The sequence below is a fragment of the Perna viridis genome, chromosome 13, assembly GCF_037379345.1.
Source record: "Perna viridis isolate PV_CMFRI_1.1 ecotype Kerala chromosome 13, ASM3737934v1, whole genome shotgun sequence".
Taxonomy (NCBI): Eukaryota; Metazoa; Mollusca; class Bivalvia; order Mytilida; family Mytilidae; genus Perna; species Perna viridis.
The window spans coordinates 20,347,291-20,366,899 of record NC_142457.1 but is presented as its reverse complement, the minus strand read 5'-3'; the positions used below and the strand labels follow the sequence as shown (position 1 = coordinate 20,366,899).

Here is a 19,609-nt window from a genome sequence, read left to right as displayed (position 1 = left end):
ATAACGTATGAGAACATGTTTTACACGAGTGACAGTATCAAACCACCTTAATTTTCATCTGGGGATTATGTTTTACACGAGTAACATTATCAACCCACCTTAATTTTTATGTGAGGATCATGTTTTATATGACTAATCGGTCAACGCAACCAAAATTCATGTGTTTTACACGAGTAACAGTATCAGACCACATTAATTTTTATCTGAGGATCATGTTTTATATGATTAATCGGTCAACGCAACAGAAATTCATGTGCTTTACACGAGTAACAGTATCAAATTCCCTTAATTTTTATCTGGAATCATGTTTTACACGAGTAACAGTAGAACAAACTTATATTTGGACCATTTTATATCATCCATGGACCTCGTGTATAAGTGGTATTCATCTCTGTTTGATTTGATAAAATTTGTCACGTAGAACAGAATTATATTTGGACCATTTTCTAACATCCATGGACCTCGTGTATAATTGTTATTCATCTCTGTTTGATTTGATAAAATTTGTCACATAGAACAGAATTATATTTGGACCATTTTCTATCATCCATGGACCTCGTGTATAAGTGGTATTCATCTCTGTTTGATTTGATAAAATTTGTCACATAGAACAGAATTATATTTGGACCATTTTCTATCACTCATGGGCTTCGTGTATAATTGGTATTCATCTCTGTTTGATTGGATAAAATTTGTCACATAGAACAGACTTATATTTGGACCATTTTCTATCATCCATGGACCTGTGTTTGATTTGATAAAATTTGTCACATGGAACTGACTGATAATTTGACCACTTATATCTTTTATAGGACCTCGTGTATAAGTGGTTTAAAAATTATTCTTTGAATACTGGGAAATAAACACCCCTCCAAGTATATACATGTATTGCAATTGTAAACTGGAGTAATATGAAATTTTACATAAGGCTTGATGGGTCAATATCTGTTAAATACTACTATTTTTTTCCATTAACACTTGTATAAAGATGATTAAAGGATTCTTTAGGCCAAGAAAGAAAAAAATAAATCCAGAATTATATTTAGGAAATTATTCTGGTGCTATTTCAATGAGTATGTAGATGTTAACACAGAATTAACATGTTTTGGCAAAAGGTGATGCATTACTTGAAAAGGTTTAACATCAATGTTTTAATAATAGTGGATGAATACTTTAAAAGATCCAAATTACACAAAATATGTGACTTTGGCAGTATAATTTATGAAAAAAATTTGCTAAGTTGAACCAACAAAATATAGGCAATAAACGATAACATAGTTGTTTATGCTGACATCTATTTTGAAATGTTTTTTTTTTTCAGTATGTATACAACTATGGTACAAAGTTTGAAAAAAAAATAGACAAGATACTTTTTGTGAGTTGAAAATAACATAATACCTAATGCAACTTAAATTTTGAAGGTTTCATATTTTCCAAATCATTTCAATAATGTAGCAATTAGACCACAGTACATATATGTCTGTATCTAAACAGACATCTTAGAAAGAATGACATCATTTTGACCCCATAAATAAAATTTACAATGTTTAACAAAATTTGCTTCAGTCATATATGATAGTGAGCCTTTAGTCCTTTGTAATCTAGAATTTGATTGTTCAACCACTTGGGAATTCAATGTCACATACTGTGGATAGCTCTTCAACTCGTAACTCGGTCCACAAGCTGAAAGATAATTTTAAATAAACAAGTTTAATTCAATAAGTGTTGAATGATATTTTCATCAATTGCAATCAATATTTATTCCTCTCGAGTCGTACTAAGACAAAGAGTTTCTTGTGTGTGTTTTGCTCTGTTCAAAATTGTGTACTGTTTATGCTCTTTTATGCCATGTATCTATTTGGTTAATATATGTACTGTTTGATAGTTTTAAATGCCATAATAACCTTATAAGAAGAAATTCGAACTTGGCAAGTGAAAATTGTGTTAGTAGCAATTTCCCTTACATTTAATTACTTTAAATATTAAATTTAACTAGATGAAAATTCATACACTCTATAATTACTCCATGCATGTACCAATGACTTTATTGACTGGTAAACTAATGACTGGAAGTATTTTTAAAATAAAAAGACTAGAATTTCATACAAATAAAAATACATAATTAGTATGTAATAAAACAAACATTATTACCTCTATGATTTTTAAAATGCAACCCATCAACTCTAAACTGTGTATCGATGAAAAATGTTGGATCTCTGTTCAGACAGTAAGCTTGCAATGAGCAGGCATTGTCATATATCACCAATTTTGGGGCTGAAAATTATTAACACATTCAATTTTTAATATTTAATTGAAATAAAATTTGATTATATGATATACCCACTTAATTATTACAATATAAAAACATGGAGTAGCATGTCAACATTGTGCACAATCATTTAATGCACAATAATTATCATTTGCTGTTCTTCAGTTTACTATATAATATGTTATGCATGTGCTCCATGGCATTATGTCTATGCTTGTGTGTGTATATATTGTGTGTATGTTTTATGTCCTATGTATGCCTAATATGCTATCTGCTTGCTTCAAATATGTGTTGCTATTTGTTATTATATAGCGGGTTTAAAAGCTCTACAGAGTATATGTTTGTAATTGATGTACTCTGACTTGGAATAAAATTTTCTTATTTTGATTCTGATGGTATGATATTAAAATTCAAGAGAATCATTTATGATATAATGAATATATAAGACCCTTCATGAAATTGAGAACTACATTTCAAGGTATTGACATTACATTATAGTTAATTTTGATATAATACCTTTAGTGAATCTAGTTCTCAACAGAGTAAATGGCACATCAGGAGATTCATGGTACTTCATCACCTGGAATCCATAGCAAATTCCTGTAAAGGAATAAAAAGAAATATTGTTTATAGTATGGGCGATGCTAAATTTTGTATGATTTAAAGTGAGTTCTTTGATCCTGTTTTCTGGATAAATTTTTAATCAGTTTTTATATTTGATGACGGAGTTTGTATGCATTGAAGTTTATTTATTTATTCAATTATTTATATCAGATATGTAATGCAAGTATGCAGCTACATTAAAATTTTGCTTTCCATTCATTTAATATAGATAAACTTGATTACGCTTCTGAGGGAAGACATATGTTGCCTTCATTTTAACAGTATCATTCTTTGTATGTAGTCCTTGAGAAAAAATAATAAAAATGCATTGACACCCTTTATTTTCAATAAAAGAAGTATCTGAAATAGGATCCCACGATAAGGGACCCCTACATAATGATGCATATCAAATACCAAGAGGCTATGATTATCAGCTCTCGAGAAAAGTGCCCAATATTTATTCAACATTATATAACCTGATTTCCACTAGTGAAATTTGGCCAAAAATTATGACACAATACCATCAACTTACAAAAGAATAAAAGCTTGAGCATCATTTAATAAGTCTTTACCATGTGGACACAATAAGGTGAAGACTCCTGGCAGAAGAGATGGATGGCCTTTTGATAGTTTGTTACACAAGTCATCCTTGACAGGTCTTTTCTTGTCTGTTATAAAGTGTCCACGTCTTCTTACTTTTGGTAGATGAGGGAAGAAGGATAAGCCATCATCATCAACTGGATCTTTCGAGGGACATGGATCATTGAGAAAAGGGTCAAACACCTTCTGTTCAAAGTAAGCCAAGCAGTTTTTGAATTCTTTAAATGGAAATTTTTCCTTCAACTTTGACAACACCTTGAAAATCACTGGCACAGTTGTTTGTAACTTCTGCACAAACGAATCATTTTGCAGAATAGCACTTTCCTTTGAAAAAGCATCATTAAGAAATTTAAAGTATTCTTCAGAAGGTGGTAAAAAACTGCAAAATGGATATGCTGATGCAAAACATTTGATTAATTCCCAACAAACATCATTAAAAAAACAGAAATACAACACCAAGAAATGTGAGTAGTTCTTCACAATTATTTTCAATTTTCACCAAATGAAATAACTTTTCCTTCAGGTCTTTTGAAAAGTCCCTTTAATGGTTTCACAAAATCCATAAGGTAATTCCTAACTTCTTTTGAGAAAAGAGTCCTTTCTTTCACTCTGAAAGAAAACACAAAAATTAAATTTACTATATACACCATAACATGGCTTCACTTACAGCTTTATTTTTCAAATTTAAGAGGTAGAAAATGAAATTAATCAAGATATGAGTAGTGTGACTAAACAGTTTGACAACAGAGACTTAATTGAGGGAGTCAGTACAATAATAGATAAATTGTCTTTGAAAAAAAAAATGCAATACAAATTTCGATATCAGTTCAATCCTTACACTACAATGGATGTTTTGGACTAGTGTAAAGAATGACAGACTGAAGATATTGATGAAAGAATAATTAGAATTACCTTGCAGTATCAAGTTTTTCATAAGGTTCAGTTCTATCTGACGAATCTTTAAACATACTTTCCCAGGACAGGAGTTCTTTACGGAAGGCAACTGATGTGGCATCCATAACAAAAGTGTCTGGGTGTGACCCACAGTCAGGACAATGGAATGTAGTATTGTAGTCTAAATCTAATAAATCCAGGAAAGCATACCAGGCTTCCTTGAAATCATTGTAGCTCATCTTGTTACTGAAGTCATGGTAGCCACAATCCTCAAATGTTTTCTTCAAAACAGTATATTCTGTAAAGATTGTTGTTCTGAAAAAAAAATTCCAAAAGGTTCACAAGCAGGCAAGTAAATGAACAGAAAATAACAAGTTAGTCAAATTATCACCTAAGACAAATTTTCATTGACAGCATTTAGTTACTCTGATTATCATACATTGAAATCCTATGTTACATAATGTATAAACTCATATCAATGAGATCTGAGCAATTGAAAGTATGTCAAACATTACATATATCAGTCAGGGAAACTGTGCTTGGTCTGATGTACTTACATCAAAATAAATTTGCATTTTAATTTGTTTTTACCTAAAAATATAAACATGACCCTATAGCTACCAATTTACCAACGATTTAAGTGATTGCTCTCATTATTTTGTTTACATCATGATAGAAATGTGTGTTTTACTTTAAAACCAAAGCAATATTTTCGATCATCTGCTGTAATTACAAATTTTATTAAAAGAAGATTTTTTCTCAATAAATATGATGTTAATAATTATATTGTTGAGTTTGTATTTCCATTTTTTTAAATATTGATTAGTAATTATTGTTTTCTAAAATTTCTTTATATAATGCATTAAAGTTGTTGAACAGATTACGTTGTGTTCTATTAAGAGTCTTGTTTTGATAAAATAGTATAACTTGACAGAGTAATTACCATGCATAAACACATAGTTTCCCTAACCTGGCAATAAACCAACGCTTTGTATAATTATATACATATAAATAAAAAAAAGTGAATTGAATGAAATGCTCACAAATCAATATAGAGCAGTATATCTTAATATTCATCGTTTATGTTTTAAAAACAGTTGGACATTATATACCCATGTCCTAAAAGCATGTGGTCATTGTTTAAATAGTAGCTTAAAATAAATATGTATTAATTGTGACACTATACATTTCACTAATTGTATTGGTTGATAGATTTTGTTGGGCGTGTACAAGCAATTTCTAAATATGGTATACTTTTCATCTGTATATATGTCATGGCAGAAAACTTACTTTCCAGATAGAAAATAGTACATAAATCTTCTTAGAATTTCATGGCATATCACATTCTTTCCCACATTTAAAACACATTGTTCCATGCCATCAAAGTAACAGTTTTTTGAACATTGATTGCAATGCTTCACATGGACTGAAAAAAGAGAAGATGCATATCCTTAAAAGTTTTTAATGGTAAGCTTCATATGTTCAAAAAAAGTTTCAAGATCAAGCATACTGTAGCTACCAATTGTTTTTGTTTTTTTGAAAGAAAAACAAAAGCATTTACTCCAACATTGGTGAAAGTTGGAACACAGAAAGATCTCTTAGTACTAAAAGACTATTAGTTGTAGATTTTAAAAGGTTTAATACAATGGCCCTTTTTGATCCAATCAGTGAAAAACCAGTGATTTTTCAGTAATTTATAAGAAGTTTACGTAATCATTGTATTGAACAATTAAAACATGTCTCCAAAGGGTATTGACGTTTTGATTCATAGAACATAGCATTTTTTCAAAACATGTATTCTTCATTTCAAAAATCACAACAAAACTGTGTACACATACTTTTTTTATATTTGAAGGTCAATGACTCATGAGAAAGCTGAATCAGAATCATTTTTGCTCTTACATTAGAGCATCTTAACGTCTTGTAATAAAGCACCTACATGACCTGAAGATTTTTAAAACAAATTAAAACAATACAGCTGTTGACACCATTTCAAACACCTATAAAGATTTCTCAATATGTAAACATTTTTCTATGTTCCTTATATAGATGGAGAACACAATGGCCAACAAAGATCATATAATTTACTAGGGAATAGAATGGTTGGCATCTATATTATGGATCTTTAAAAAATAAATGACCTACCATTTGCTTTTAAAATTTTGTTCACCACAAATAAACAAGTACACCTTTTTTCATCAGTTATAACAAGATCTTGATGACAAACATCACAAACATCTGCTTCTGGTGTTAAAGAAATAACATCCTCCTTAAAAACAAATCGATTTGTTAGATCTCTCTTGTAAGTGTCTTGCATTATAGGACTAGAATGAAATGGAATCCTTTTTGAGGAGTAGCAGTGTTGGTGGTATGATTTGCTACTGTTATCATGACTGTCATTTTCATTATGATGTCGGTAATAAACATCAAGATGATGACATCTCACTACGCAGGCATTGCAGGTTAGACATTTGCCCCCACTTTTCTGAATAACTCCCACACCTTTTCTGCTTTTAACCAAACACAAGTCAGTCTTCAATTCTGTTATTTCCTATAAATAATACATGTATTTTTTTACAAATGTTACATTTAACATGTAATTTTTTCTGTCCAAAATATATTAAGTATTTGCAATCATATTTAAATTTGATTCATTATTATCTTTCCACAATGGAACGAAAATATTACTGTATTATAAGTGTAATTGACAAAAATATATTAAAATACTTTTTTGGGGGGTATCGTTTGTACATGTATGAAAACAACTCACTTCTTCTACCCTATCTTCGATGTTCCCTTCACTAATGATGGATTCATCTTTCATTTCTTCTATAAACAATGAAAGTAAAATATATTTTAATGTATTGGTTAGTACTCAGTTATTCATAAAAATGGATTTATCCAGGGTAACTTAAGTGTGATAATTTACAATATAATGTTAATAGACATAAATTGCTACTACATGTACTACATGTACTGACAGAACCTACAGTGATGTGTACATAGTAAGTTGTCTGCTGAAATATACCATGTTGGATAAACATGCATCTACATTACAATAGACTACTTATTATTTGCTTGGCACTTTTCATGTCACACTTTTATTTCAAAAACAGTATTTTAAGTCAATATAAAGTAATTAAGCAAATACTGTAGCAGTATTATTGCTCAATAGTAGATACCAATTTTCTGAGTACAATTTCTGTAAATGGAAAAAAAAATAATTTGGTGGATTCAAATGTCCTTTCCAATTAGTGAAGACATAATTTTTTTACACAAACTTATGGGAATTTTCAAACAAAGTAATGTTACCTGTGTTAGAAGGACTAATCATATTTTGAGCATCAAATTGGGCTAATAATGTGGACACTACATCTGTGTGTAAACAGCCTGGTATTCTTGATTTAAAATCTAAAAAGAAAATAATTAATCATATCAAAATAAAAGTACAAAGACCGATTTAATGTCTAAGAAAAATCATGTATTATATATATTATATAAATTATATCGAAATATAGGTAATAAGACTAAAAACTATGGGTATACTGTTTGGCCGTCTAGCTTTATTGACACCAGTATACTTTCTGATAAGATCTGTGACATATGTGTGTAATAAATGAATTTTGACAAATTTAAAGGGTTTTGCTTGTTTGTTTGTTGAGGTTTAACGTCCGAGCAGCAACATTTCAGCTATATTCAGATGATGAATATGAAATGGATGATAAAATGAACATGAAATGATGATGAGATGAAAAAAAGGATGGGACACAAGGACAATAGAGTCAACAAATTTTGATTGCCACTAGAAAAAGGAGGGATGGGTAAGGTCGTGCAATTTAGCTTCCTGTGGCGGAGCACAAAGGTTCCTACTCCTATCGAATACCACAGCAGGGTTCTTTAACGTGCGAGGAACGAGAAATCTTTCCCAACATGGTGCACGACTATGGTTAGCGGTCAGGTTTTCTATATTATAGCCTGACAACCCAGCATGTAACATGCCAGGGGTAACCCATTCCACCACCTGAGGCACACATCCCAGTTGCTCTGTGGGCAGAGCACCTAGCCCGCATCTAGGTTCCTGAGCACTATTTAGTCACCTTTTACCACAAGCTTAGCGCTGCTGCAGGCCTATTATTTCGACACCCTGACCTGCAAGGGGCAAATTTAAAGGGTCAGTGATTTTTCTAGCGCTCACCATTTTTGTCGGAAGACTTTTCAGAATGACGAAAATAATCTGGTCTCATTACGTCACATGAAATCTTTGAAAGTACAAAATACATGAAAAACTGTATCAAGTGGCGAAAGCGACAATTTTATTAACCCGAACTAATTACAATATGAAACAGGTGTAAGAATTTTGTGTTAACAATCACCTAATTCGCCAGTTACACTAATCATGCATGATGAGAAAATGTCGACCTCTTGACCACTAAAGCATGACTTAAATGCACACAGTAAAAGTCAGTATCTTGACCACTAAAGCATGACTTAAATGCACACAGTAAAAGTCAGTAAAGTTCAAATGCTGGTACAAAATTTACTTTACTTGTTAACTTTGTGTCAAAATGACATAAAAAGTTATTTATCAATGTGGGTAATTTGGTCAATACACAGGTGTCACTCTAATTTATAGTTGCATGTCGGAAATATTAACGATCTTGAAAAATGATAAATTTAGAAAATATCATTTATGCTGTCAATGAACTCCCCAGAGACCAATGCTATATAAATATAACTGTGAAATGATGACTTAAATTTGTGATTAACTTGGTTTGGATCCTTAAAATCACAGTTGATATTGTGCTAAAAATAGAATTTTATGAGGCAACACAGGGAAATACAAAAAAACTGTACATATTTGAGAAAATTTATGTCCATCCAATGTATGTATAGCTAGTGCATGTTAAGGCAGTTCATATCTATAACTACACTGTGCTAGTAATAATGTCTTTACACAGTGCTGTAAATTACTGATGATACTGAAATATCTTATGTCAGATGCAAATACTACTTTATATTATTATATAAACAAACCTGCATATGAAACTTCCATTTGTTGTCCGCAACATTCTATCAGTTCCATACCAGCAACATCGCATGAGCATACGTAAACACACTGCCAGTCACCATGGAACGACATTGATCTCCTTGAAACCAATAAGAACTGTTTTGTCTGAAAAGCAAATTTCCAATAAGTAAATATTATACTGTTTTTTTAAAGACTGGCTTAAGTGGCTTGATTGAATTTTTTGTTTGGTTTCAGCCAAAATAGTGAAGTAGCACATTGTATTTTGAAAAAAATAAGTAATAGTAATAAAATAGAATATGTAGGGTAACATAAAACAGAAGTATCATTTTGACCTTATTTTTAGCTGTGACCTTTTACTGTCAAAGTCTTGTAATAGAAAGGTCCTATAACAATTGTCTGTACAGAAAATACCACAGTTTTCTTTTAACAAATTAAGGTATGTTTCCCCATTTTCAAGATCTGTTTGAGATTCCAAAGTAAATTCAAGATCCTCTCCATCTTCTTCACCCTGAAAAGAAAAAAAGCATAACAGCACCCTGACCACAAGTAGATTGTCAAATTTACTGAAGTTTCTATATACATGTATAGGATAATCTCATTGAATAAAAACAAATATAAAGTGACCAAAGCATGCCTTGCCTGTGACAATGGTAATATCCTTAAGTATATTTATCCAGAAAAATATTTCAAGATCTCCTTAAGTATATTTATCCAAAAAAATATTTAAAGATAAATAAAAATGTAATGCGTATGGGACATACAAAAAGTTTGGATTTCAATTAAAAAAGTTTGAATGGCATAAAGATTGTTTCCTAGAATTTAATACATAAAGGCAAATCTGAACTAACTGCATCTTGGTCAACATCATTAGGGAAGGTTTTTAAATGTTGTTGTGGATCCCTGTGAACACAGGAAATGCCCTCTGGTCTACCCTTTTTTGATACATCCCTGCCATTTTCTCCTTTTAGTTTAAATATCTCAGAAAAATCATACTTTGATTCCCCAACAGATCTTGATGACTTGAGAATATCTGCAGCCCTTATTCTCTTCTGAAAATAGAAAAATATGTCCAGTTTAAAGTTTGCATTCTAGATATACATGTATCTGGACCATGTGACATAATGTGTCCAATTAAATGTTTGTGTTCTAGGTATACATGTATCTGTTCCATGTGACATAATGTGTCCAGTTTAATGATTGTGTTCAAGATATACATATACAAATCTGTTCTATTTGAATTACTATGTCCAGTTTAATACTTGTGTCCTAGATGTACATGTATAAATCTGTTCTATGTGACATAATATGTACAGTTCAATACTTGTGTTCTAGATATACATGTATCTGTTCTATAAGATTTACCCTGTCCATTTAAAAAATTGTGTTCTAGATAAACATGTATCTGCTCTATGTGACATAATGCATCCAGTTTAATGTCTGTGTTGTAACGTATGATACAATATAATATAATTTAATATATGTTCTATGTGACTTACCCAGTCCATTTAAAAAAATGTGTTTTAGACATACATGTATCTGTTCCATGTGACAAAACATGTCGTGTTTAATGTTTGTGTACTAGATATGCATGTATACATATGTTCTATGTGACTATTTATGTCTTGTTAAATGCATGTGTTCTAGATAAACATGTACCTGTTCTATGTGACATAATAAATCCAGTTCAATGTTTGTGTTCTAAAATATACATATAAATGTTCCATGTGACATCATTTGTCCAGTTTCATGTCTGTGTTCTAGATATACAGGTATTAAACTATTCTATGTGAAATAATATGTCCAGTTCAATACTTGTGTTCTAAATGTCCATGTATCTGTTCTGTGTAACATAATATGGGCAGTTTAATGTTTGTGTACTAGATACACATGTATACATCTGTTCTATGTGACTATATATGTCCTGTTAAATACATGTGTTCTAGATAAACATGTATCTGTTCCATGTGACATAATATGTCCAGTTCAATACTTGTGTTTTAGATATATATGTATCTGTTATATGTGACATAATAAATCAAGTTTCATATTTGTGTTCTTGATATACATGTATAGATCTTTTCTATGTGACTTACTATGTCCATTTAAATACTTGTGCTAAAGATTATGATAAAAATATATCTGTTCTATGTGACATAATTTGTCCAATTTGATGTTTGTGTTCCAGATATACATATATATGTTCAATGTGACATTTGTATTCCAGATATAAATGAATAAATCAGTTCTATGCAACATATGTATAAATTGGTTTTATGTGATTAACTATGTTCAGTTAAATACTTGTGTTCTAGATATACATGTATCTGTTCTATATGACATAATACGTCCAGTTTTATGTTCGTGTTCTAAATATACATATTCATATTTCATATTTGCACCAATGCAATACATGTATATACTCAAAGAGAGATATTCATTTAAGAATTGGCTATGATAAAAATTGTGTCTATTGAAAAATAAAATTAATTTTCCATGTGATTATTGTTTATTGCAATAAACAAAATTTACTGATGGAAAATTCATGTTATTTCAATAGACACAATTTTCATCATAGCCAATTTTAAAACATATTTTTATCTTTAAAAATCAGAAAAGTAGCTCTGAAATTAACTAATAGGAGCGTGTCAATAATTTTTTATCCATTGAGATAACACAAAATTATTTCAACCAATTAGATAACATTATTTATCTCAAATTAATTCATTTCCCAATATTCATATAACAATTTTTTAACCATGTATACACAAGCTCCATAAAAGATAGAAAATGGTCCAAATATAGTCTGTTCTATTGTGACAAATTTTATCCAGTCAAATACCACTAATACATGAGGTCCTAGATATACATATATATGTTCTATGTGACAATAGATCCAATTCAATATTTGTGTTCTAGATATATATCATTTGTCCTGTTTCATGTCTGTGTTCTAGATATAAATTTATAAATCTGCTCTATGTGAAATAATATGTCTATACTCGGCGTCACATAAATAACATACTGTTAAAATTTGAATAAAAATATTTTCTACGACTTTATTGACACCTACCGTCGTTTAAATTGTCTTAAATGACTTGCTCATTCGTTTAGCCAAACGGCTTCTCCCTAAACATTGAATCGTTAAATTCCGGTCAGATTTTAATTCTTGGTGCCAATATTTACATTGTAAAAAGTCGGCCATGTTTACAGTGATCGGGTTGCTAGGAGATGTTGTTTACGTTTAAATGGTTTGTCCAAAAACCGAAGAACCCAGAATGCATTTCGGCGTTATTTCGGATATCTCGGATTTATTTAACGCCAACAACGTACAATACCGAGAAGTTGATCAAGCAGAGGATTGTCACCGGAGTTCGACAGGAACTTACGAATTTCGTTTGTAAACAAATCATCCCGTAGAAACCAACATGGCGGATATTAGTATGGGATTTTCCCGTAAGGATTTGTTACGCATGATTTAAGCTCGTTTAGGGAGAAGCCGTTTGGCTAAACGAATGAGCAAGTCATTTAAGACAATTTAAACGACGGTAGGTGTTAATAAAGTCGTAGAAAATATTTTTATTCAAATTTTAACAGTATGTTATTTATGTGACACCGAGTATAGTTCAATGTTTGTGTCCTAGATTTAACATGTATAAATCTGTTTTATGACTATGTGCCTATGTCAACATGATATGTCCAATTTTAATATAACTGTAAATGCAAACGAATTGGCGATTGTGCCCCTGAACAAAAGACATATTTTTGAATCATTTTTAGTGATTTCTACTACAAAATCCAACCGATGCACTGTATAAATACGATAGAACCGTAATTTAGGCCAAGTAATTGGAGCATGCACGTAATCTGTTACCAATTTACCTTTTTCACGGGTTCTGACATTATAATTATTTAACTTTAGCCATTGTATTGCAAGTATTTTTCACTTTAAGCTGTAGCTGTAGCTAGATGATGGGCGCCGCCATATTGTTTTGATCAGGTCCACAAATTGTGTCGACGTCACTGTTTGAAGCATTCCGTTTTGGGACATATAATGTCCGTTTATATACCTCTGTGACTTCCTTCAGATCGATGATCTCCCCTGATGATAATGACGGTGACGGAAGTACATTGTAGGTAAATTCGTGAAGTTTGTTATATTTTATTGCATTCGGTGGTTTCTATTCTTAAAATGGTGAAGTTACAAATATTTCCTGGCTTAAGAACCTAAATTAGCTACATTTGGAAGCTGGCGTGTGTACGCTTTTGTTTCTGTTGAGCTACTTGAGGTCTATTATTCAGGTCAGTAATTTGCATTATAAAATAACAGATTCTACTTCGATTCGTGTAAATCAGAGAAGGAAATCTGATTGTTGCATACATGTAATTCTGTACGTGTATGATATGTTTTTAATGTTTAGTTTTGTTTGGTTGGTTCTTTTCAGACAAAAGTGAACCATTGTCTCTCTGTACTGTAGTGTACATGTAAATACATGTTCTAGGTTCTTGCATTTAAACCCTAAATTTTGATACAAATCAAATCAGCACCAGGTCATTTCCGCACCTACACAAATAATCAAATCGGCACCTAGTCAAATCTGGACCTGTTTAAATCCACATCAGTCTCGGGTTCATTTGGCACCTACTTTTTAAAATATTTTATGCAGTGTTGGAAACCAACGTTCGCCAGCTCGCCAAATATAAGTTGATGTGTATTTTGGCAAGTTCTCATTAGCTTACACTCGTCAATTTGGCGACCTTCATTTTGATTGGCAAGTTCCAAGAAAAGTTAACCAGCCGACAGGCTATTTAATAAAACATCTCTTAAAATTATACATCAAAAATATGTTCCCTGCATTTTAAGAAGTTTAGCTTGAATTTGTCAAGTAAATTTTGGCATGATATGCACAATTTTATTGACTTGTTAAGCACTGTTTACGGTCTGCCATTTTAATTTCCAGTAAACAGGATGTGGCAAAACCCATGCGACCGTCCCGATCTCGTATTAGTAGTCAAATGAAATTATCTTGGTAATTTAAGATATGTTACCTTGCAAATTAGTTGTTTATTGTCAAAATAAAAATGAACAAGAAGCAAATGATAAACATTTTCTTGTTTCATAATGATGAATCTGTTGAGATAAATGTAAGAAAAAGAAAATAGTCAAATCCAAGAGAAAACATGAAAGTACAAAAAAAAAAATGGCTAGTTGAATTTCTATTTGGCTAGCAAGATCAATATTCCACTAGCCAGAATGGCAAGTTGGGGAAAAAATGGTTTCCCACACTGTTTATGTCATATATCTTATATTAAAAATTTTTGTACTCTTAATAAAAAATTGAATTTTTTTTACACAAACGAATCATCTGAAATGTGTACAAAAGAATAAAATGAAATGTAATTAATATTTAATTGATGTTTTGATGTCTTTCCTACAAAAGAGATGGTGATTAAGGGAAACATTAATTACATGTACCAATCATTCAATTAGAATACATAAAAGATGTTTGTTAACAACATTTTATAATTATTTTGATTTTTGTTATTTACTTTACTCAAGCCAATCAAAGACGGTTTGATGTGATTATATGAAGAATTGAAAAAAGAAATACAATGAAGCAGGTACCCAAGATATTTTCAGAAAATTTGAATAAACAATAGGCTTAGAAATGGAAATAAAAGGTGGTACACCAAAAGTCTGGAATCATTTCCGCAATGTCAGACGAGGAGAAATTCCCCTGCATACACTGTGCATTATGACATAAAACTAATAGTACAACTGAAGTCCAGGGTTCACTGTATTCCTTCTACAAATATGTCTCTTTGTATATTCCATACTTGGACAGACTCATCACTTCCATAGCTTATACAATAGCTGTCCTTTCTTAAAGTAATAATACCAGAACCTCAGAGACCTTTCACTATTCCTGCTAAATTTGGCTTTGTGGGTCAAGTGGTATCAGAAAAGAAGATAAAAATGTGATTTCCCAATTTCTTTAATTTTCAGTCATTTTTTATTTTACATATACATGTATTAAAAAAAGTTGTTACAACATAGATTTGGTCCTTTTAATCAATCATATGACCAGTGAAAAACAGGTGCTGATTTAACTAGGGTAGGTGCAGGTATCAGGTGCCAATTCAACCAGGTGCCGAAGTGACTATATCAGGTGCCCATTTAACCAGGCGTTGATTTAACCAGTTGCTGTAGTGACTATATCTGGGGCCGATTTAACCAGGTCCCGTAGTGACCATATCTGGTGCCGATTTAACCAGGTGTCAATTTGACCAGGTGCCAATTTAACTAGGTGCCTATGTGACTAATATCTGGTGCCGATTTAACCAGGTGTCAATTTGACCAGGTGCCGAAGTGACTATACCTGATGCCAATTTAACCAGGTGCCGTAGTGACTATATCTGGTGCTGATTTAACCAAGTGCCGATTCGACCTGAGGTGCTGAAATGACTATATTTGGTGCTGATTTGTCCAGGTGCCGAAGTGATTATATCTGGTGCTGATTTAACCAGGTGCCGAGGTGACTATATCTGGTGCCGATTTAACCAAGCGTGGATTTGACCAGTTGCCGTAGTGACTATATCTGGTGCCTATTTAACCAGGTGCCGTAGTGACCATATCTGGTGCCAATTTAACCTGGTGTCGATTTGACCAGGTGCCAATTTAACAAGGTGCCTATGTGACTAATATCTGGTGCCGATTTAACCAGGTGTCGATTTGACCAGGTGCTGAAGTGACTATACCTGATGCCGATTTAACCAGGTGCTGTAGTGACTATATCTGGTGCTGATTTAACCGAGTGCCGATTAGACCTGAGGTGCTGATTTGTCCAGGTGCCGAAGTGATTATATCTGGTGCTGATTTAACCAGGTGCCGAAGTGACTATATCTGGTGCTGATTTAACCAGAAGCCGACTAGACCAGATGCCAAAGTGACTAGAATTCCTTAATACAGAGTGTTTCTCTGGGGATTCGGCTCACCAAGAGCATTGAACTACATAGCCGGTGTTCTTCATTAAATATTTACTTGTATTCACCAAACTTTGCTCAGAGACCTTTCACTATTCCTGCTAAATTTGGCTTTATGGGTCAAGTGGTATCAGAAAAGAAGATAAAAATGTGATTTCCCAATTTCTTTAATTTTCAGTCATTTTTTTATTTTACATATTAATGTATTAAAAAAGTTGTTACAACATAGATTTGGTCCTTTTAGTCAATCATATGACCAATGAAAAACAGGTGCTGATTTAACTAGGGTAGGTGCAGATATCAGGTGCCAATTCAACCAGGTGCCGAAGTGACTATATCTGGTGCCCATTTAACCAGGCGTTGATTTGACCAGTTGCTGTAGTGACCATATCTGGGGCCGATTTAACCAGGTGCCATAGTGACCATATCTGGTGCCGATTTAACCAGGTGTCAATTTGACCAGGTGCCAATTTAACTAGGTGCCTATGTGACTAATATCTGGTGCCAATTTAACCAGGTGTCAATTTGACCAGGTGCCGAAGTGACTATACCTGATGCCGATTTAACCAGGTGCCGTAGTGACTATATCTGGTGTCGATTTGACCAGGTGCCAATTTAGGTGCCTATGTGACTAAAATCTGGTGCCGATTTAACCAGGTGTCGATTTGACCAGGTGCCGAAAGGACTATACCTGATGCTGATTTAACCAGGTGCCGTAGTGACTATATCTGGTGCTGATTTAACCAGAAGCCGACTAGACCAGATGCTGAAGTGACTAGAATTCCTTAATGTACAGTGTTTCTCTGGGGATTCGGCTCACCAAGTCTGTGTTCTTTATTAAATATTTACGTGTATTCACCAAACTTAAGATTTGATAGGGATCTGCTTGAGCATTTTGTCCTTTTAATGGCAGCACTGGAGAAAGCACTGCATGCAAGCATGTAAATCTGGCTTATTAACCCTTTCTATGCCAAATAGCCTATGAATAAGCTTTTAATTACTCTTGTATTTTTACCAAGAGGTTACAATGTATAATTACTACATGTACATGTATGTACATGTACATTGTATATGTATGGGCTTTGCAAGTGTTGTCTGCACATTGTTTCAACAGTTTGATTGTCCTGCAATATTGTCATTGACATCAAAAGTATGAACATGATGATGTGTTGGGTGCTTCACAGGGTGCATATATGTATAAAACAACACAAAAATAATTACTTGCATGTTTTGTTCTTATTTTTACTTGAAATACATTATCAAAATTCCTGTGCCATCGTTAAAGCAAAGTTTTATTGATACATTTGGATGGTTTCAAAAGTTATGTTACCTTTTTGTAAAAAAAAATTGGCAAAAAGTGAGCTGCAAATAATAGCATGGAACCCCTTTCTTTATACAACTATTATTGATCGGATCCACTGCCCCCCTTTTTTTTTTATAAATAATTGTATCCAACAGGGCTTGCATGAAATATCTATCGTCCAGTAAATCTGCATTACTGAATCTTTATATTTCATTTCTAGCTAAGAAACAAGCTGACATTTTATGCAAAATGTTTAAAAATAAATAGGGAACTTTAATATATCGACAGTGAACGCCTCCTTTATTCAGGTGTATGCATAGAAATAAACATTTACTGATAATATGCATGTAGGTTAGGGGTCAATTGGATCGTTGTCAATACAATCCTAACTAATCAGCATTTTATTTTGCAGTAAAATTGGATAAAGTTGTTTATTGGGTTGTCAAATTTATTGGCAAAATAAAAATTACATAGAATTAAGTTTGATATATTAGAAATACCTACATGTAATGTATACAATGGACTATCTGCATTTGAACCTAAATGGGGTATACCAATGGGATTATTTTAGTGTGATAGTGTAAGATAATTATAAAACATTCCACTGTATTATAATGGGAACTGGTATTATATAACTTAACTGTATCATAATTGGAACTGGTATTATGTACATGTAATATTCCACTGTAGTATAATGGGAACTGGTAATACACATATATACATGAAACATTCCACTGTATCATAATAGGAACTGGTATTTTGTAACATCCCACTGTATCATAATGTGAACTGGTATTATATAACATTCCACTGTATTATAATGGGAACTGGTTTTATATAATATTCCACCGTAGGATAAAGGGAACTGGTATTAAATACATGTAAAATTCCACTGTGGAATAATGGGAACTGGTATTATATAACATTCCACTGTAGTATAAAGGGAACTGGTATTTTGTAACATTTTACTGTATAATAATGGGAATTGGTATTATATAATACAATTGAACCTTGATGTTTCAAACTCGGATTAGTCGAAATCTCGGATAACTCGAACTAATTACAAAGTCCCAGCAAAACTCCCCTTACTCCAATACAATTTTTACCTCGGATGAATCGAAACCTCGGAAAACTCGAGGTAATCAATCAGTCCCCATAATAGGACTTTGAGGTTAATTAACCCTGATGTCTCGAAGTCAACTAATTAGTCGGAACTAATTGCTTTATTACAAACCATGATAGAAGTGTGTTTTAACAACAATTAGCGTGGCTTTTAAAATTGATTTCTGACACTCTTTATAGTTTGATTAGTTTATTTAATTAATTAAAAATTGTGCGTTTTTAAAAGAAACAAATTTTTTAATTATTAAAAACACGTTGGGATTTACACTAATAGTGATATTGGATATTTTGATATTTTGAAATTAAAGAAAAATACGGATGAATTGTAATGATATCTGACTATTTAATGAAACATAAAACAGACGATAGTAATGGTATTTCAACGACTACATTCGTTCCACTAGTGAATTTGAAATTTTATCGTAATATTGTAGAGCACATTGTTTGACGGTAATCCTGATTGTGAATCAAACAAAGCAGCATGTTATGAACTATGACGTTTTTGATATAGAAAAAATAAACAAAAATCACTCAAACACTTGGTGCCGTTCAGTATTTCAAACATGATATACAACATACAAAAAATATCTTCGGATATGAAACACAAGACGTTACGAAGTACCGTGTAAAGTGAAGTACATGTACAGATACAAGTACAACAAATGATGTAAATACAGACACAATCATGGACCAAACTACTAGTACATTTTGTATTTCCGGTTTATCCTCGACCTCGGATTACTCGAACATCGGATAACTCAAACATTTGTACATGGTCCCTACGACTTCGACTTAACGAGGTTCGACT

The 19,609-nt window shown here is 32.1% G+C and overlaps 1 protein-coding gene across 7 annotated transcripts; it reads right to left on the bottom strand.

Moving 5' to 3' along the window:
- Positions 1-1,278: 1,278 nt before the first annotated feature.
- Positions 1,279-13,405, bottom strand: LOC148599880 (uncharacterized). 7 transcript variants are annotated; one of them, XM_088558421.1, is made up of 13 exons: positions 13,275-13,405; positions 10,244-10,444; positions 9,728-9,903; positions 9,401-9,539; positions 7,679-7,777; positions 7,137-7,195; positions 6,512-6,917; positions 5,657-5,792; positions 4,385-4,681; positions 3,445-4,081; positions 2,786-2,869; positions 2,152-2,274; positions 1,279-1,683 (listed from the first exon to the last, which is right to left on the bottom strand). In XM_088558421.1, the coding sequence occupies exons 4-10, from the start codon at positions 9,504-9,506 to the stop codon at positions 3,961-3,963; spliced, it is 1,224 nt and encodes a 407-aa protein (XP_088414547.1). In that variant the 5' UTR covers positions 9,507-9,539; positions 9,728-9,903; positions 10,244-10,444; positions 13,275-13,405; the 3' UTR covers positions 1,279-1,683; positions 2,152-2,274; positions 2,786-2,869; positions 3,445-3,960. The 7 variants fall into 7 exon arrangements, with proteins under 7 accessions (XP_088414547.1, XP_088414553.1, XP_088414550.1 ...); XM_088558427.1 differs by having other exon boundaries at positions 3,405-4,081; positions 10,389-10,444; XM_088558424.1 differs by having other exon boundaries at positions 9,807-9,903; positions 10,389-10,444; positions 13,275-13,398.
- Between the last annotated feature and the right edge of the window lie 6,204 nt (positions 13,406-19,609).

Bases quoted from the DNA above. Each gene is read 5' to 3' on its own strand.
- LOC148599880 (XM_088558421.1), bottom strand. From the start codon at position 9,506: ATGTCGTTCCATGGTGACTGGCAGTGTGTTTACGTATGCTCATGCGAT. The intron at 7,196-7,678 runs GTAACATTACTT...CATTGTTTATAG, and splicing joins GATTAGTCCTTCTAACACAG to AAGAAATGAAAGATGAATCC. The intron at 4,682-5,656 runs GTAAGTTTTCTG...TTTTTTTTTCAG, and splicing joins TACTATTTTCTATCTGGAAA to AACAACAATCTTTACAGAAT.